The sequence below is a fragment of the Scyliorhinus canicula genome, chromosome 7 (assembly GCF_902713615.1).
Source record: "Scyliorhinus canicula chromosome 7, sScyCan1.1, whole genome shotgun sequence".
Lineage (NCBI taxonomy): Eukaryota > Metazoa > Chordata > Chondrichthyes > Carcharhiniformes > Scyliorhinidae > Scyliorhinus > Scyliorhinus canicula.
Genome location: NC_052152.1, coordinates 117823094 through 117840919, shown reverse-complemented (window position 1 = coordinate 117840919; position 17826 = coordinate 117823094). Strand labels below are relative to the sequence as shown.

Below are 17826 nucleotides of genomic sequence, written 5' to 3'. Positions count from 1 at the left end.
AAATACAGTGGTCCAGAACATGTCTAGAACAATGTGACGTGCAGAAAACAGGACTTAGCTGAAGAAAACCTGGAGTTCCCAATTTGGGGATGGAGGCTAAAGCGATCCCAGAATACTGGTTGTGTGGGGAAAGCACCTATCAGGTTTGCTTCCAGCCTTGAGTGTTCCTAGAAACCCATCTTTGTTATTCATTAGGGCTATGTTATTTCTTCAATGGTGGGACAGTGATGTTTGCTGCCTTTTAAAATATAGCACCCAGATATGGTGACGAGATGCATGCAATCAAGCCCGCCCTGCCACTGAATACAGCGCTTAACCCCCAAATGCATAATCAGTGATGTCTCGGCCAATGTTATGCCGTGGTTTCCCATCGACCTCTGCAGTGGAAAACACCCCCTATCCCTGACCCCGCCAGGGACTTAGCCCCAGATGAGAGAATTCCACTCTAGTGAAATGTGCTGAAGGCACTGGATACAGCAAAGGCAATTGGCCTTGGCAACATCCTTGCAGTAGTACTGAAGGTTTGTGCTTCAGAAACTAGCCATGCTCCTAGCCAAGCTCTTCCAGTACAACTAAACTAGTATCTACCCGACAATGGGGATAATTGCCCAGGTATATCCTGCCTACAAAAAGCAGGTTTAATCAAATTCAACCAATTACCACCCCATCAGTCTCAAATCATCAGCAAAGGGATGGAAGGTATCATCATCCTCTACCATATAAAAGAACAAGGACAGCAGATGCATTGCAACACCACCTGCAAATTCCTCTCCAAGGCCACCATCATCTTGGCCTGGAAATATATCAACGCTCCTTCACTGTCACTGGGCCAGAATCCTGGAACTCCACCCGAACAGCACCGTGGATGTACCTGGATCACACTGACTGCAGTGGTTCAAGAAGGCAGCTCACCAGCATCTTCCCAAGGGCAATTCAGGGTGGGTAATAAATGTACCCCTTACTATCAACACGAGCATCCCAGGAAAATAATTTTTAAAAACAGTAATTTCTATTAGCAAGATTTGGATGCAAAAAATAAATGTTGGGAGCAGGCGTTAACGGGAGGAGACCCATCATTCCTGAAAGAGTTCAGAGGCAGCCACAGGTGCTGCCAGGTTCTGAGGCAGATTGGTTAAGAGACTTGATTCTACCTGTAAGGACACAAAAAGCCCTCTAGCCCTCACCCCTTCTATCTCCTTACCACCCACACACTCCCTATGCCCCACCCATGCCAACTTATACCATCTTATACCCCAACCACCCCCTATTGTCCTTCAATGCCAAACTATGCCTCGTTTTCCCACTCCCTTAGTCGTTTATAGCTCCTATGCCAACTTAGCGGCAACTCGCACCACACATGAAGCCTCATTCATCTCCATGATCCTTTATAGCCCCTGTGCCAACTTGCTGCCAAACCATGATCCCACCCACCACCTTTTGCACTTGCACCCTCCATGCTAACTCATCCAGTATCTACCATGGACAGACATCAGAAGCCATTCTGAGATGATATAAAACAAAGTTCTAAGCATTTGTTGCAGACTCTATTTTTTTTTAAAACCCATTCAATAATCCTACATGAAAACAAACATTTACTTCAAGTACATAATCTCTTATGAAAACACACATTTTGCATTCATAGCCCCACATCAGACTTGGAACTGTCAATAAACTGTGGATATATCAACTTACCAGTGTGCTAATGATAGGTTGTGGAATCAGAAATGTAGGACTGATCCTACAACAATGACCCTCAGACTTGGGTCAACAGAGAACTAGTGAAATGGCAAGCACTGATTTTTCAACTGAAGGGAGTGTTCTCCCTCCCCCCCGCCAAACACTCCCAAAAAATGTATTAAAGAGATTGGGGATTTAAATACCTTGACAGCTTAACAGCTCCACTGGGTCCGTTTTTACACATCCCAAAGGATACTCTACCTCTTCAAATAACTCTGGCAACTTTAGACATTTTGCTCAAATGTCCAAAGCACACGAGTCATGTTTTGGACATCCCACGAATGTAAATGAAACCTGTTTGAAAGCCGATGCACTTCCAACTGTGACGCTGCCTCCAAGAACTGCAAATTTGAAAACTACAACCCGCCCCAATTGCTGTAACCTGATTAAAATGGTGGATGTGGATTCGGGGATGGAACTGCCAGAACCTGAGCTCCAGCGTCATTTTGGTTAAGTGCTTCATGCGAACCCCTGCTGTCCTTGTGAAAACCTAGCCACCTATTTATCTTCTGTGCTCTAAATCCAGCCTTTCCAGTCCGCCCACGTATCTGAAATCCTTTTCCCGTGATACCGTTGCAGTAAATCTTTTCTATACCCTCTCTAAAGCCTTGACATTCTTCCTAAAGTCTGATTCCCAGAATTAAATGCAGTACTTAAGCTGAGGCCTAACTGTATTTTATAAAGGTTTATCATAACTTCCTCACTTTTTTGTGCACTTGACTCTCTATTAATAAAGTCAAGCATCCTTTATGTTTTTCTATCACACCCCTCAATTTGTTCTGCCACCCTTAAAAGTTTGTATACGCACACTCCCAGGTCTCTCTGTTCCAACGCGCTTTCAAAATTGTACCTTTTTAATATTGCCTCCCCTGTTTCTTCTTCCCCAAATGTACAATCTCCCATTTCTCTGCATTAAATTTCAACTGATGACCATTTCATCAATTTGATTCTATGCTCCTGAACTGCATGACTTATCCTCCACATTGTTTACTACGATTTTTACGTATCTCGGAAAGACATCAACAATGCTGCTGCAGTACATCTTATTGTTTATGCCCCCCCATCCCCACATAACTGCAATTTGAATAGAATGGAAGAGTGGATATGCATTATTTAACCGTTGAAATACAGATGCGCATTTTTCATGCACTTCACTTTGTGTGTTACAGTGCGATGGACAATATATTCCCCTCCCCAGTCTCCAGGGTATTGCTGTCTTAAACATTCCCAGCTATGCCGGAGGAACCAACTTCTGGGGTGGTACAAAAGAAGATGATGTAAGTTGCATGTGGAAGCTTATGGATCTTTCTGTCGATCATAAAACAATTGATTGTTCAGCTCGAGGCATTCTGAATCTCCACATTTGGTCTTAAAGTAGCTGCATGCACTACTGGTTGGGAAATTGCCAAAATGCTTCCGGAACAGCAACATTGAGGCATTGAGTACTGTGGTAGTATTATTCAGGAACTGCTGCCACAGTTGTAAGTCCTTCTAGTGAAAACTAGAATGATATTGCATTGAGCCTGGAATATTGCACAAGTGGCAGCACATTCTAAACAATGTCATAGCCAGTCGGGTTTCCAAAGTACCGTATAGTGCTTGCCCGAACACTTAGAAATGTTTCCTGTAGTCCACTTGCATGCCACATTTTTGCTGTTACCAATTTCCTTGTTAATAAATGTTCTTATGCAGGATATATAAATGTATTTTAAAAGATACTGGAGCAACAATGTTTAGCAAAATAAAAATCGGAAACAGGTAAACATTTAAATGTTTGGCTCAAGTATTCTATCGTAACTATTTGTCAATCATATCTCGGACTTTTCAGATTTATTCATAACCACTACAATAATAGCTACCTAACTGCACTGCCAACAAAAAAATGGCAACAACTAGATAACATTCAAATTAACATTCCTTCCCTCTGAGAAGTATAAAGGGTTAAAAAGTCGCCCTATCTAGGTTTCTGCCAGTTTACACAGTGGACAGAGTTGGATTTGCCTCAACCCTTGCCCCCACATTTGACACCAGCCTCCCCAACTCTTGTTGGCCTGTTTCCTCACCTCCAACGTCATTGGCTCCTTGACTGCTGCTACTGTCCACCTTGAGCACCAGGGGTCAACTGACAACCTCACTGAAACTAGATTCCCAGCACCTTGCCAATTCTACACATGGTTGTCTGTCTGGAGCTGCCCCAATGTTGTGTCTAGGTGCTGAGCAGAACCAGCTGGTTTGCAAGCAATTAGCCGATAATGAAGGAGCCAGTCAGTCTTTGCACCACTCGTCTCAACTTTTTTTCTCCTCTCCTTAACTAGCTCTTGCCCAGGTCCAAGAATCCATCATTTAAATCAGAGCCACTGTGCAAACGCGAAACTTCCCATCAGGCATCAGACTATCAATGAGTGATATAGTCCTGTAAAGTCAGCTTTGATTATTTCCCAACCCCACATTTATTATGCTATTAAAATTATTATCCTTGACTTTCAAAACAGTGGTTGAGTTTTCTTCTAGGTTTGTTGCTCACAGTTTGTTGGTTACCAGGAAAACTTTAAGGTTTTAAATTTCTGGTGGTGATTCTAAACAGCTGAACACTGAAAGGAAATGGGAAAAATATTATATCCACCATCATTGCTACCAGTAACGATTAATATCTGTGATCATTTGGATGGGGTAGTTTTATGACTTTGTCCCCCACTCCTTCCTTTTAGAGTTTAATTTAAATGAATGAGAAATGGCTTGGCTGAAACCAGGCAAGATCACGTTTCTGATGTGTGCTGCTGCGGTAGAGGAGTAAATTTGTAAAGTTACCTCTTACAACTCTTTCCCAATAAATTGCCTGCTCCATCAGACTAGAAAAACGTTCAAACTGTAAGTGCTGATATGTTTGAGCATGCAGCTATTCCGTCCGTCCTTCCCAGATTTGTGAACTTTGTGTCCTTTTAGATCTTTGGTGCACCCTCATTTGATGATAAGATCTTGGAAGTGGTGGCTGTATTTGGAAGTATGCAGATGGCAGTATCGAGAGTCATCAAGCTGCAACACCACAGAATAGCCCAGGTATGTATGTTGCTCCAAAGATGCTTTGATACTTGAAAAGATTATGTCCAGATGACAATCTCCAGATAAAATGCTTTCGCTGCTGTTCTACTGAGTCAAGACCGTTTTAACGTTTTAAATTTTTGTGCATAGATTTGTGGTCGTTATAAGTTCTCAATGCTTTTCTTCACCTTGCATCTCCACTCATTATCCTGTAGTCAGTAACAGTCTGTTTTTCCAGGTTACTTCTGTCAAAAGTTATTTTGTTTATATTTTGCTGTTCAAAATAATCTGCTGCGTTCACGAATTGGGATTGCATTTTTGTTTTGCATTCCGTTCTGTGTTGATAACTATGTCTGCTGAATGAAATGATTTATCAGCCGCACTCATTACTGGGACAGAACAGACCTGTACATCCTGCCAGCAGTGGAAGAGCCTGCTTTGCCTCTGATCATTGGGCCGGAACAGTGGCGCAATGGTTAGCATTTGTGCCTCACAGCTCCAGGGACTTGGGTTCAGTTCTAGCCTTGGGTCACTGTGTGAAGTTTACACTTTCTCTCCGTGTCTTCATGGGTTTCCTCCGGGTGCTCCGATTTCCTCCCACAGTCCAAGGATTTGCAGGTTAGGTGGATTGGCCATGTTAAATTGCCCCTTCATTTCCAAAAGGTTAGGTAGGGTTTCTGGGTTACAGGGTGGAGGCGTGGGTTTAAGTAGGACGCTCTTTGCAAGGGCCACTCCCTGCAATCTTGAATCAAACCTCAAGTGGAAAACCTAGGCCACCCGCCCCTTCCATAGCCTAACCTGGTCCTTCACGCGGTGGTGCGCCTCCTGCAGAAGGATCACCTCCCCTTTCAAGCTCTTAAATTGCGAAAAGACCCGAGATCTTTTGACCAGTCCATTGAGCCCTCGCACACTCCCATGTTATCAGCCTTACCGGGGGCTTACACCTCCATTCCCCTCTACTGTCCGCCATCCTCCACTTTTGGCTCTACCGCCGTTAATTTCACCCTGTACCTGGCCCATCCAAGATGGTCCCGTTCTCCGTCCCTGACCATGTTTCTTCTCCAACCTCGCCTCATCGTGTCAACCCCCCCCCCGCGCCACGGCAACCTCTCTTGGCCTTCTCCCCCACTTCACTTTTGTCAACCGGCATTACCTGCCAGCGAGGCAACTCCTGCCCAAAGGCTTCACTCACTGAGCCCCTCACCCCACCCTTGCCCTCACCTCTCTGTTCTGTTAAAAAGGCTCCCCACTGACCTCCCCTCCCCCATCAGAACAAAGAATCATCTCGAACCACAGGTCACCTTCCCCAAGAACAAACAAACAGAGAAAAGAATGACAGCTCCAGGCAGCAGGAGGGGGTGGGGACAGCCTTACCTTTACAAACTTTTCACCCCTGCTACCCTTTGTCAATACAACAATTAAAAAAAACTTCACATCGATAAGAAAGAAACCCCCCACTCCCACCAGACCCCACTCTGCATGTATTCCCAATTACTTCAGAGTGCCAGCACCTCAGTCTCCCAGAACTGTTCAGTTCCCTTCTCCCCCAATTTATGATGTGGAGATGCCGGCGTTGGACTGGGGTGAGCACAGTAAGAAGTCTTACAACACCAGGTTAAAGTCCAACAGGTTTGTTTCAAACACGAGCTTTCGGAGCACGGCTCCTTCTTCAGGTGAATGGAAAGGCTTGTTCCAGAAATGTTTATATAGACACAGTCAGAGATGCCCCGGAATGCGAGCACCTGCAGGCAATCAAATCATCAAAGATGCAGAGAGAGAGGTAACTCCAGGTTAAAGAGGTGTGAATTGTCCCAAGCCAGTTCAGTCGGTAGGCCTCTGCAAGTCCAGGCTTGTTGGTGGGGGCCGAATGTAATGCGACATGAATCCCAGATCCCGGTTGAGTCCGCATTCATGCGTGCGGAACTTAGCTATAAGTTTTTGCTCAGCAATTTTGCGTTGTCGCGTCTCCTGAAGGCCTCCTTGTAGAATGCTGACCCGGAGATCAGAGGCTGAATGTCCTTGACTGCTGAAGTGTTCCCCAACTGGAAGGGAACAGTCCTGCCTGTTGATAGTCGCACGATGCCCGTTTATTCGTTGTCGCAGTGTCTGCATGGTCTCGCCAATGTACCACGCTTCGGGACATCCTTTCCTGCAGCGTATGAGGTAGACTACATTGGTCGAGTCGCACGAGTATGCGCCGCGTACCTGGTGGGTGGTGTTTCCACGTGTAATGGTGGTGTCCATGTCGATGATCTGGCATGTCTTGCAGAGATTACCCTGGCAGGGTTTTGTGGTGTTGTGGTTGCTGTTCTGAAGGCTGGGTAATTTGCTGCAAACAATGGTTTGTTTGAGGTTGCGCGGTTGTTTGAAGGCCAGTAGTGGGGGTGTGGGGATGACCGTGGCAAGATGTCCATCCTCGCTGATGATGTGTTGGAGGCTGTGAAGAAGATGTCGTAGTTTCTCCGCCCCAGGAAAGTACTGGACGACGAAGGGTACTCTGTCAGTGGTGTCCCGTGTTTGTCTTCTGAGGAGGTCGGTGCGGTTTTTTGCTGTGGCGCGGTGGAACTGTTGATCAATGAGTCGAGCGCCATATCCCGTTCGTACGAGGGCATCTTTCAGCATCTGTAGGTGTCTGTTGCGCTCCTCCTTGTCTGAGCAGATCCTGTGTATACGGAGGGCTTGTCCATAGGGGATGGCTTCTTTAATGTGTTTCGGGTGAAAGCTGGAGAAGTGGAGCATCGTGAGATTATCTGTGGGCTTGCGGTAAAGCGAGGTGCTGAGGTGACCGTCCTTGATGGAGACGAGTGTGTCCAAGAATGGAACTGAATTTGGAGAATAGTCCATGGTGAGTTTGATGGTGGGATGGAACTTATTGATGTCATCGTGTAGTCGTTTCAGTGATGTCTCGCCGTGGGTCCAAAGGAAAAAAATGTCATCGATGTATCTGGTGTATAGCATCGGTTGAAAGTCCTGTGTGGTGAGGAAGTCCTGTTCAAACTTGTGCATGAAGATGTTGGCATATTGAGGTGCAAATTTGGTCCCCATGGCTGTTCCGTGCGTCTGGATGAAGAATTTGTTGTCGAAGGTGAAGACGTTGTGGTCTAGAATGAAACGGATGAGTTGCAGAATTGCGTCTGGAGATTGGCAGTTGTCGGTGTTGAGGACTGAGGCTGTTGCAGCAATGCCGTCGTCATGGGGGATGCTGGTGTAGAGTGCCGAGACATCCATTGTGACGAGGAATGTTCCTGGTTCAACTGGTCCATGGGTGCTGAGTTTCTGTAGGAAGTCCGTCGTGTCGCGACAGAAGCTGGGTGTACCTTGTACGATGGGTTTCAAGATGCCCTCGATGTGGCCAGAGAGGTTCTCACACAGGGTCCCATTGCCTGAAACGATAGGACGGCCTGGTGTGTTGGCCTTGTGTATTTTCGGGAGGCAGTAGAGATCTCCAATGCGGGGATTACGTGGGATGAGAGCACGTAGGGTGTTCTGAAGGTCTGGATCTAAGGTCTTGATCAGTCTGCTGAGTTGGCGGATGTGTTCCTTGGTTGGATCTGCGGGTAACTGCCTGTAGTGTTCCTGGTTGTCGAGTTGTCGGTATACTTCTTTGCAGTAGTCTGTTCTGTTCAGTATGACGGTGGCCCCTCCTTTGTCTGCTGGTTTGATGACGATGTTGCGGTTGGTCTTGAGAGTGCGGATGGCGTTGCGTTGTGCTTGGGTGACGTTTGAGGCTGCCTTGTGATTGCGAGTGATGAATCTGGCATTGACACGACTTCTGACGGCTTGAGCATACATGTCGAGTCTAGGGCAGCGGCCTTCCGGAGGGGTCCAATTTGACTCTTTCCTTTTCGGTTGCTGCACTGCAGATCTCGCGGTCTGCTGTTCCGGTTCATTGGTCGTGTCCCTGGGTTCGCTGTCGGCCTCTTGGGGTCTGTGGAAGAATTCCCGGAGACGCGACAACGCAAAATTGCTGAGCAAAAACTTATAGCTAAGTTCCGCACGCATGAATGCGGACTCAACCGGGATCTGGGATTCATGTCGCATTACATTCGGCCCCCACCAACAAGCCTGGACTTGCAGAGGCCTACCGACTGAACTGGCTTGGGACAATTCACACCTCTTTAACCTGGAGTTACCTCTCTCTCTGCATCTTTGATGATTTGATTGCCTGCAGGTGCTCGCATTCCGGGGCATCTCTGACTGTGTCTATATAAACATTTCTGGAACAAGCCTTTCCATTCACCTGAAGAAGGAGCCGTGCTCCGAAAGCTCGTGTTTGAAACAAACCTGTTGGACTTTAACCTGGTGTTGTAAGACTTCTTACTGCCCCCAATTTATATACAGGGTACATTAGCTCACCAGGTTAAATCGCTGGCTTTTAAAGCAGACCAAGCAGGCCAGCAGCACGGTTCGATTCCCGTACCAGCCTCCCCGGACAGGCGCCGGAATGTGGCGACTAGGGGCTTTTCACAGTAACTTCATTGAAGCCTACTCGTGACAATAAGCAATTTTCATTTCATTTCATATGTCAGTTGCAAAGATGAGTAGGTTCTGGAAGAAAGGTGGCGCAGTGGTTAGCACTGCTGCCTCACAGCGCTGAGGACACGGGTTTGATACCGGCCCTGGGTCACTGTCCGTGTGGAGTTTGCACATTCTCCCCATGTCTGCGTGGGTCTCACCCCCGCAACCCATAGATGTGCAGGGTAGGTGGGTTGGCCACACTAAATTTCCCCTTAATTGGAAATAAAAAGGATGAGTAGGTTCTTTGAGCGGTTAGAGGATATGTGTGGCCCGTGCGTGGGGTCTTCTAAAATGATGGGCCTCACGGTAGCATGGTGGTTAGCATCAATGCTTCACAGCTCCAGGGTCCCAGGTTCGATTCCCGGCTGGGTCACTGTCTGTGTGGAGTCTGCACGTCCTCCCCGTGTGTGCGTGGGTTTCCTCCGGGTGCTCCGGTTTCCTCCCACAGTCCAAAGATGTGCAAGTTAGGTGGATTGGCCATGTTAAATTGCCCGTAGTGTAAGGTTAATGGGATTGTTGGGTTACGGGTATACGGGTTACGTGGGTTTAAGTAGGGTGATCATTGCTCGGCACAACATTGAGGGCCGAAGGGCCTGTTCTGTGCTGTACTGTTCTATGTTCTATCTATGTTCCCTGATAAAGTCATTGGCCGCTTCTGGGGTTTCAAAATGGTATTCCGGCCTTCATACATCACCCAAAGCTTCACCGAGTAGAGCACCCCAAACCTGATCTGCCGTCGATATAGCACCGCCTTGGCTTTGTTGTACCCCGCACTCCTTTTGCCAGCTCATCTCCAATGCCCTGGTATATTCGGACCTTGTTCCCCTCCCATTCACAGTTGTGGTTCTCCCTGGCCCATGGCAGAATCTTCTCTTCACAAACTTATGGAGTCTCACGATAACCGCCCGCGGTGGCTCCCCCGCTCTAGGCTTCTGCCTCAGACACCTGTCCACTTCGGGGACTTTATCCAACACACCCTCTCCCACCAGCCCCGCCAGCATCCTTGAAACATACCTCGTTGCACTCGCACCTTCCATTCCTTCAGGCAGGTCCACCAGCCGCAGATTCTGCCTTCTCAATCTATTTTCTAGCTCCTTCACCGTTGCTCTCGAACGTCTTGCAAAGGTCCCCTAAGAGCCCCGCCTCCAACGCCACCACCCGATCGCTCTGGTTCGACATCACCCTCTCAATCTCTCGGACCTGCGACCCCTGAACCTCCAAACATTTTTCCACCCTCTCCATCGATCCCTTCAGGGGTGCCACAGCCCCTTTGATGTCCTTCGAGCGATCCTCCTGCATCTCCTTCCTCTGCTGGCGGAACTCTTCCTTGATGAAGGCCATCAACTGTTCCATCTGAGGCTTTGCTACTTGCATTAGCCCTTCCCCCTTCACCACCCTTCCACTGGCTACTGCGCCACAGGTCCCTTCCAACTCTTTGGCCAGGTGTTTCACCTTCTGCTGGGTTTGGTAACCAGTAGACTTACCACTCCCGGGGGAACGTCTCCTCCAACCTTCAGCTACACTTTTCTGTCGAAGTTACACCCAGTTTCGGGTGAGAAGAGCTCTTTTCTACGCCTTCAAGCAGGATCTGCCCTGTGTGCGACCACTCCACACCATTGCCGCCACCGGGAATCCATTGGAGGATTATTCCAAACGCATATTTCTCTTTGAGCTGTTTTCTGAAAGCTGTCCTCAATTTAATGGACCCATTCTCACTTTTTGGATGCAATTGGAGATATTCTGTATGAAACCGAACATCACTGTTAATATCTCTTGAAAGCTATTTTAACAAAGGTCTATGTGCTTCCCAGGCTCCTCATTATATCTTTCACTGTTTTGTCTGATCTTTAATGGTGATTGTAAATATGGTTAACGGATTAATCTTCAGTTTAAGTTGAATTGCTTTGGTCACTTATGTCCAGTGAAATCGCAAATACATTACCCTTGGGCACATTTACAGCATTGATGCAAACCTTAATCAATTTATCGCCATTGATCGTAGCAGTTTTCTCGTACATTCCACTTCTTATAATATTGTGGCTGCTGCCAAGGTTTCAGCTAGCAGTAACGCTGACTGCTGAAGTGGGAGAGTGTGGTGATCGTCCCTTGAAGGGCACAAGCACAAATCACCGCATCTCACCACAGAGAGGTGACCCACGATTGCAAAATGTGGAGACTTGAGCCAAATGCTAAAAGGGCAGTATCCAGTTGTTTAAACACACACAACAGGCCAACAACAGGCCCGCATCTTTTGTATCCGGATGTTACATTGACTTACAAGGAACATCTTTATTAAGAGCCCACAAAGTGTAAAGACAAGAAGCAACTCAATCAGAAAGTGGCCATTTCAATCTGTAGATATTATAATTCCCGACCAGACCCCAACAGTGGCTAAGATACTGGACTGAAAATCCTAATATTTTATTCATTTAAGACTGTGTGGAAAGGACACTTCACTGCAGGAGTGAGTGCATGAGGAAATAGGGATTTGGTATTTTGAAACAAAACTTTATTATTAACACTGTATTAAAATTTTTTACCTCACACCTGAAAATAGCTTACAATTACCCCTTCAACAATAGTACTCAATACAGTAAATATAATACCCTTAATTACTATCTCTATTTCCCAATTAAACAACATCGGAAAAAAATACAGCTGTCAATCCATCCTACATCCCAATGGCACAGAGTAATACTTGCTTTCCAGAACAGACTTGGCTCCTGTTAGAACCCCTGTAGACTCTGGCTGGATATCTTCAAAAAACTATTTCCACTGGTTTGGTTCAGCTACCTTTTGGCTCAGACAAGGCTGCACTGCTTTCAATACTATTAATTTTTTTTCCAAACTATCCTGCTATAAAAGCAAAAGACCCTACTTGTGGTCTAAAGGATAGTCAGAACAGAACTCAACTCAAAATCCTTGTCAAAATGTCTGAATATCTTAACTCCACCCAACAGTGTCACCACCCCCCCCCCCCCCCCCCCCCCCCCCCCCCAACCCCCCAAGCTGAAAACAAATTCATTTCTTTGGGCCTCCTCCATGTCAAACAATAGTGCATTAGTCCAGGCTTTTATGATGGTCAATTTCACCCTAGTTAGTAAAAGCTTTCTGGTCTTGCAAAACAAGGTTATTGTAGAAGTGTGACTACTGCAGTCAAACACACTCTAACCCAGTCTTTTAACCCTTCAATTGCCAAATGTTTATAATCCAATATATCTAAAATCCTGCATTCTTCACAAGAGCCAGCATGCAGTCAATAATAAACTCTGGGTTTGCAGTTCATAATTCTGCAGCAGATTGTTCCCCAAATATGGCTCCGCTCTTCTCACACAATGAAATCATGCACATAACATTAGTAATAAGTATTGTGGGACTAGCCTATTTAACAGCCCTGACCAATCTAACAGTCGAGTCCAGCATTGTCTCTCCTGACAGGCCACCCTACACCTACAGGTGAAAAACCTTTTTATTCATTGGACGTCGCTGGTTGGGCCAGCATTTATTGCCCATCCCTAACTGTCCTTGAACTGAGGGGCTTGCTGAGCCATTTTGGAGGACATTTAAAAATGACCCAGATTGCTGTGGATCTGGAGTCACCGTGTAGGCCTGACCAGGTAAGAGCAGCAGATCTCTTTCCCTAAAGGATGTATCAGATTTACTCTTGGTTAAAGAGGATTTTAATCCACTGAGGCACCTCCTTCACACAAGGCTCCTCGATGAGGTTGTTCTTCTTATGATGGGGTACTAGGTAGCAAGAAGAAGCTCAACAAGGTCAGTGCCCATTTTGTGCCACGTCCAACAGTCCAGATCCTGGTTTTGAGCTCTCCCAACACCTATGGGTAAAACTTATTTGCTTCAGACGTATGGCAAATTACAACAGGGAAGCTTTAACATTTGGTGATGGTGTAAAATAGGTAATATTAGATCAACTGCCCTTTATACAGCCTGCCTTTTCTTTCCATTCAAGACCATATACATAATACAGAGCACAGAACAGGACATTTGATAGCTGCCCCATCTCAAAACTTACCCTCCACGTGAGCCTCCTCTTACTCTACTTCATTTCACCACATTGGAATTACCTTCTGTTCCTTTCTTGCTGATATACATATCCAACTTTTTCTTAAAAGTGTCCATATCTTACTGCTGTTCATGGTAGTGCATTCCACCGGATAGCCACTCTCTGGGTGTTCAGTCTATTTATACAACTCATCCCTACATCATTGGCAGTTTGCTCCCTCCCTGTTCCGATCATTTTCTTTTCACTCCATTCCTTGCTCCTATTCTACTTCCATGTCTTAATTTTCTCTCCAGTAAGGTATTGTTTGTTCTCACAATTCAGGAACTATCCCTTCAGATTGGAAAATTGTACATGTCCACTATTTAAAATGGTGTAAGAGAGAAAGTAGGGAATTATGTCTGTTAACCAAACAATGTTTTTTTTAAAAAATTTTTTTACAGAATGTGGGCTTCAGTGGTGAGGTCAGCATTTATTGCCCAACCCGAGTTTCCCTTGAGAATCTGATGGTGAGCTGCCTTCTTAAACCCCTGCAATCCATGGGGTGCAGGCATATCCTCTGTGCTGTTAGGGAGAGAGCTCCAGGATTTTGACCGATCAACAGTGAAGGAACGGTGATAAATTTCCAAGTCGGGATGGTGAGTGACTTGGAATGGAACTTCCAGGTGGTGGTGTTCCCAGATACCTGCTGCCTTTGTCCTTCTAGATGGTGGTAGTCATGGGTTTGGAAGGTGACTAAGGAGCCCAGGTGAGTTCCTGCAGTGCACCTTGTAGATGGTACACACTGCTACTACTGTGCCTCAGCAGTGGAGGGAGTGAATATTTGTGGAAGGGGTGCCAATCAAGCGGGCTGCTTTGTCCTGGATGGTGTCGAGCTTCTTGAATGATGTTAGAGCTACATCCATCCAGGAAAGTGGGGAGTATTCCATCTCACTCCTGAATTGTGCCATGTAGATGGTGGAGAGGCATTGGGGAGGTATGAGATGACTACTTGCCACAGGATTCCTAGCCTCTGACCTGCTTTTATAGCCACAGTAGTTACATGACTAGTCCAGTTCCTGGTCAATTGTAACCTCCGGGATCTTGATAATGGGGGATTCAGTGATGGTAATGCCACTGGATGTCAAGAGACGATGATTTAATTCTCTTTTATTAGCGATGGCCATTGCCTGGCACTTGTGTGGTACAAATGTACTTGGAACATTGGGACTAGTAAGGTTGGAGTGACTGAATGCTGATCACAGCGTGAAAGCACAGATTTGTATATGATAGGTCACGTCTGACAATCTTGATTGAATTGTTTGAAAAAGTATGTTACAGATGGGGACAGGAGACAACTGAAACCCTTGTACCCTTTCTCTGTGACTGTGGAAGGGACAGTGGGTATGATTTTCAACCCCTCAATATGTGGTAATTTAAAAAAATAATCAGCAGAAAATATTTGTAGGTTTAAATAAAGAGGATTTTTTATTCATACTTTCACTATGAAAGTATAAATCTACGGGCGGAATTTTCCCATTTTTGTACTATTAGGGCTCCCTGGGCTAGTGTACGGTCAATTCCAGCCCCACCTGACCCAGAGTCGCAACACAATTCAAATTAACTAATAGTTCTTCGACAAACACCCAAAGTCTGCCCAATAACTACAGTCACCAGGCTTGCAAATGTAAACGCAATTAATTTTATTAATAATAACTATAATTAAATACACAGCAAATACAACTGGTCAGTTATCTAACTACTAACTCCCTCCTCTTTAACTCGCTACCACCCTCTATGCTTGCATGCCACACAAGAAACAAACAGAGGGGAAAACAGGAGTAAGAGTCTTTGTTTGAGACAGTTGTCTTCTACCATACCTTCCACAATCTGGCCTGTAATGGTTTTCGCGAGAAAGGGTGAGAGAGAGAGTGAGACAGAGATAGGAAAATCATCACACTCGGGTAGGACCCATCTGTCACCAGGCACAATACGGCTGTCTGTCCATTCATGGGCCACCAGCTAACCAATCGAACCAAATCCCTCCCATCTCTGTCAGGAGCCAAAATGTCTGGGTTCTGCTGTTCAAAAGCTAGCACAGTGTACTACATTACAACTTTTCAGTTCCTTACTTCCTCTGTTGACTTAAAGGTAGATATCCATTAAACATCCATGGATCAAACTGAGAACGGCAAAATAAAATAAATGGGAAATAACAGAATCATCAGAAAAGGCCCTTACAGTGCCAAGTGCTGGCTGAGGCGAGAAAGCCGGTGTGCAGCCTGCCAGCTACATAGTTGGCTCTTCTCACCAGACAATCCAGCACTTGATGCAAAGAAAATCTGCAGGCATGGCCCACGCCATCACACTAGCAGGGCAGTGAAAAAGGGTGCCCTGGTCGCCAATAAGAACAAAGAAATCCACCCCTCCATGTACAAGACAAGAGGATTCCCCTCCACCACGGATATGGGGGGGGGGGGGGGGGGGCTCCCCCTAGGCACTGCCTCCTGGCATCCTACTCCTCCCAATGTGTAGGGAACAAATGGCAGGGTCGCCCTTTAGTGAGATGATAATATATTTAAATGAGTTCTCAAACTTTCTGGACAGCAACGTCACTGGTGGGGGGAGGGGAAAATAGGACTGAGAGATCTCATTGGTGAGATTTGCATTTGTTGTGTTTTGCATTACCCCGGTCGCAAAATCACGGCCTACATTTCACACCCACACAGTGGAGAAAGGTAAAGTTTAAGAGGATAGTGCAATAAAGTCAGCGTTATCCACATCCTGTAAATGAATATTTTAAAACTTTTCAAGTTGTAAAAAGAAAAACTCGCTCTTGGATCATGCATTTGACTCATTTTGGGAAAAGTGGTTGTTGCGGGTCCATTGAATGAGATATTTCACTTTATAAGGGTAGATTTGGTGGCTTGAACAGCTGGAGTCATATGTCAGTGTTGTTGCAGGATCCTATACAAAGTGATAGCTTCTTCAGCAGACCACAGAGTTGGTTTCTTGTGGTTTTCTTGCCAGGAGGTCATGTTTCTGTTCTGATCGGCTTTGAAAAGGAACAGCTGGGAGACATTAAGATGTAGACGTTCTCAGATTTAAAAAAGGCCATTTTCTGCAGCTGCTGTTACTAGGGTTATGTTCCCTGGAATTTAGACAGCTAAGGGATGATATGGCCAAAGTTTTCATGCTGCAAAGGGGAATAGATTGTTTATCTATCCCATCTCCCCTAATTAGGGAGTCAAAGACATGGCGACATTGACTAAATATTAAAGCCAACAATTCAGGATTAAAATTGGGAAACTCTTCTACATGAAAAGGGTGGCAACAGTTTAGAACTCTCTCCTGAAAATGATATTTGGTGGTAGATTGGAGCTGCACTCATCCAGGAAAGTATTCCATCACACTCTTGACTTGTGCCTTTTGGATGGTTGTAGGTTTAGGGAACCAGGAGATGAGCTAGTCTCCCACAGGCCTCCCTCTAGCTTCTGACCTGCTCTTGTACCCATGGTATTTATATGGCTTGTTCAGTGTCTGGTCAATAGTAACCCTGAGGATGTTGATAGTGGGGGATTCAGCAATAGTAACGTCATTCAATGTAAAGGGCAATGGTTAGATTCTCTCTTATTGAAGACAGTTATTGCCTGGCAATTGTCAACCTAAGCCTAGATATTGCCCAGGTCTCGCTACATTTGGACACTGACTGCTTCAGTATTTGAGGAGTTGCGAATGGCATTGATCATTGTGCATCATCAACTAAAATCACCACTTCAGACCTTATGGTGAAAGGAGGTCACTGATGAAGCAGCTGAAGATAGTTGGGCCTCGGACACTACCCTGAGGAACTCCTGCACTGATGTCCTGGAACAGAGATGATTGACCTCCAACAACCATAACCATCTTCCTTTGTACTCCAACCAACGGACAGATTATCCTCTATTCCCATTGACTTCAATTTTGTGAGGGCTCCTTGATGCCACATTCAGTCAAATGCTGTCTTGATGTCAAGGGCAGTCAGTCTCACCTCATCTCTGGAGTTCAGTTCTTTTGTCCATGTTTAGAAGAAGGCTGTAATGAGGTCAGGAGCTGAGTGACCCTGGTGAAACCCAAAATAAGCGTTCGTGAGCAGGTTATTGCTGAGTAAGTGCCGCTTGATAGCACTGTTGATGACTCTTCCATCCTGATGATCGGAAGTCGATTGATGGAGTGGTAATTTGCCAGATTGGATTTATCCTGTTTGTTGTATACAGGATATATCTGGGTAATTTTCCACATTGCTGGGTAGATGCCAGTGTTGTAACATTACTGGAATATCTTGACTACGAGTGGGGAAAGTTCTCGAGCACAATGTCTTCAGTACCATTGCCAGAATATTGTCAGGACCCATAGCCTTTACAGTATCCAGTGCCTTCAGCCATTCCTTGATGTCATGTGGGGTGAATCGAATTAGCTGAAGACTGACATCTGTGATGCTGAGGCCCTCTGGAGGAAGCCGAGGTGGATCATCCACGTGGCACTTCTGGCTG

The 17826-nt window shown here is 45.8% G+C and overlaps 1 protein-coding gene across 4 annotated transcripts in view; it reads left to right on the top strand.

Moving 5' to 3' along the window:
* dgkh (diacylglycerol kinase, eta) overlaps positions 1–17826 on the top strand; it is a 656851-nt gene that overhangs the window by 545503 nt on the left and 93522 nt on the right. For all 4 annotated transcript variants that reach the window (XM_038802770.1, XM_038802769.1, XM_038802768.1 and 1 more), the window contains 2 exons: positions 2907–3014; positions 4681–4794. In XM_038802770.1, coding sequence (XP_038658698.1) covers positions 2907–3014; positions 4681–4794 — 222 coding nt within the window. The remainder of the gene's footprint in view (positions 1–2906; positions 3015–4680; positions 4795–17826) is intronic.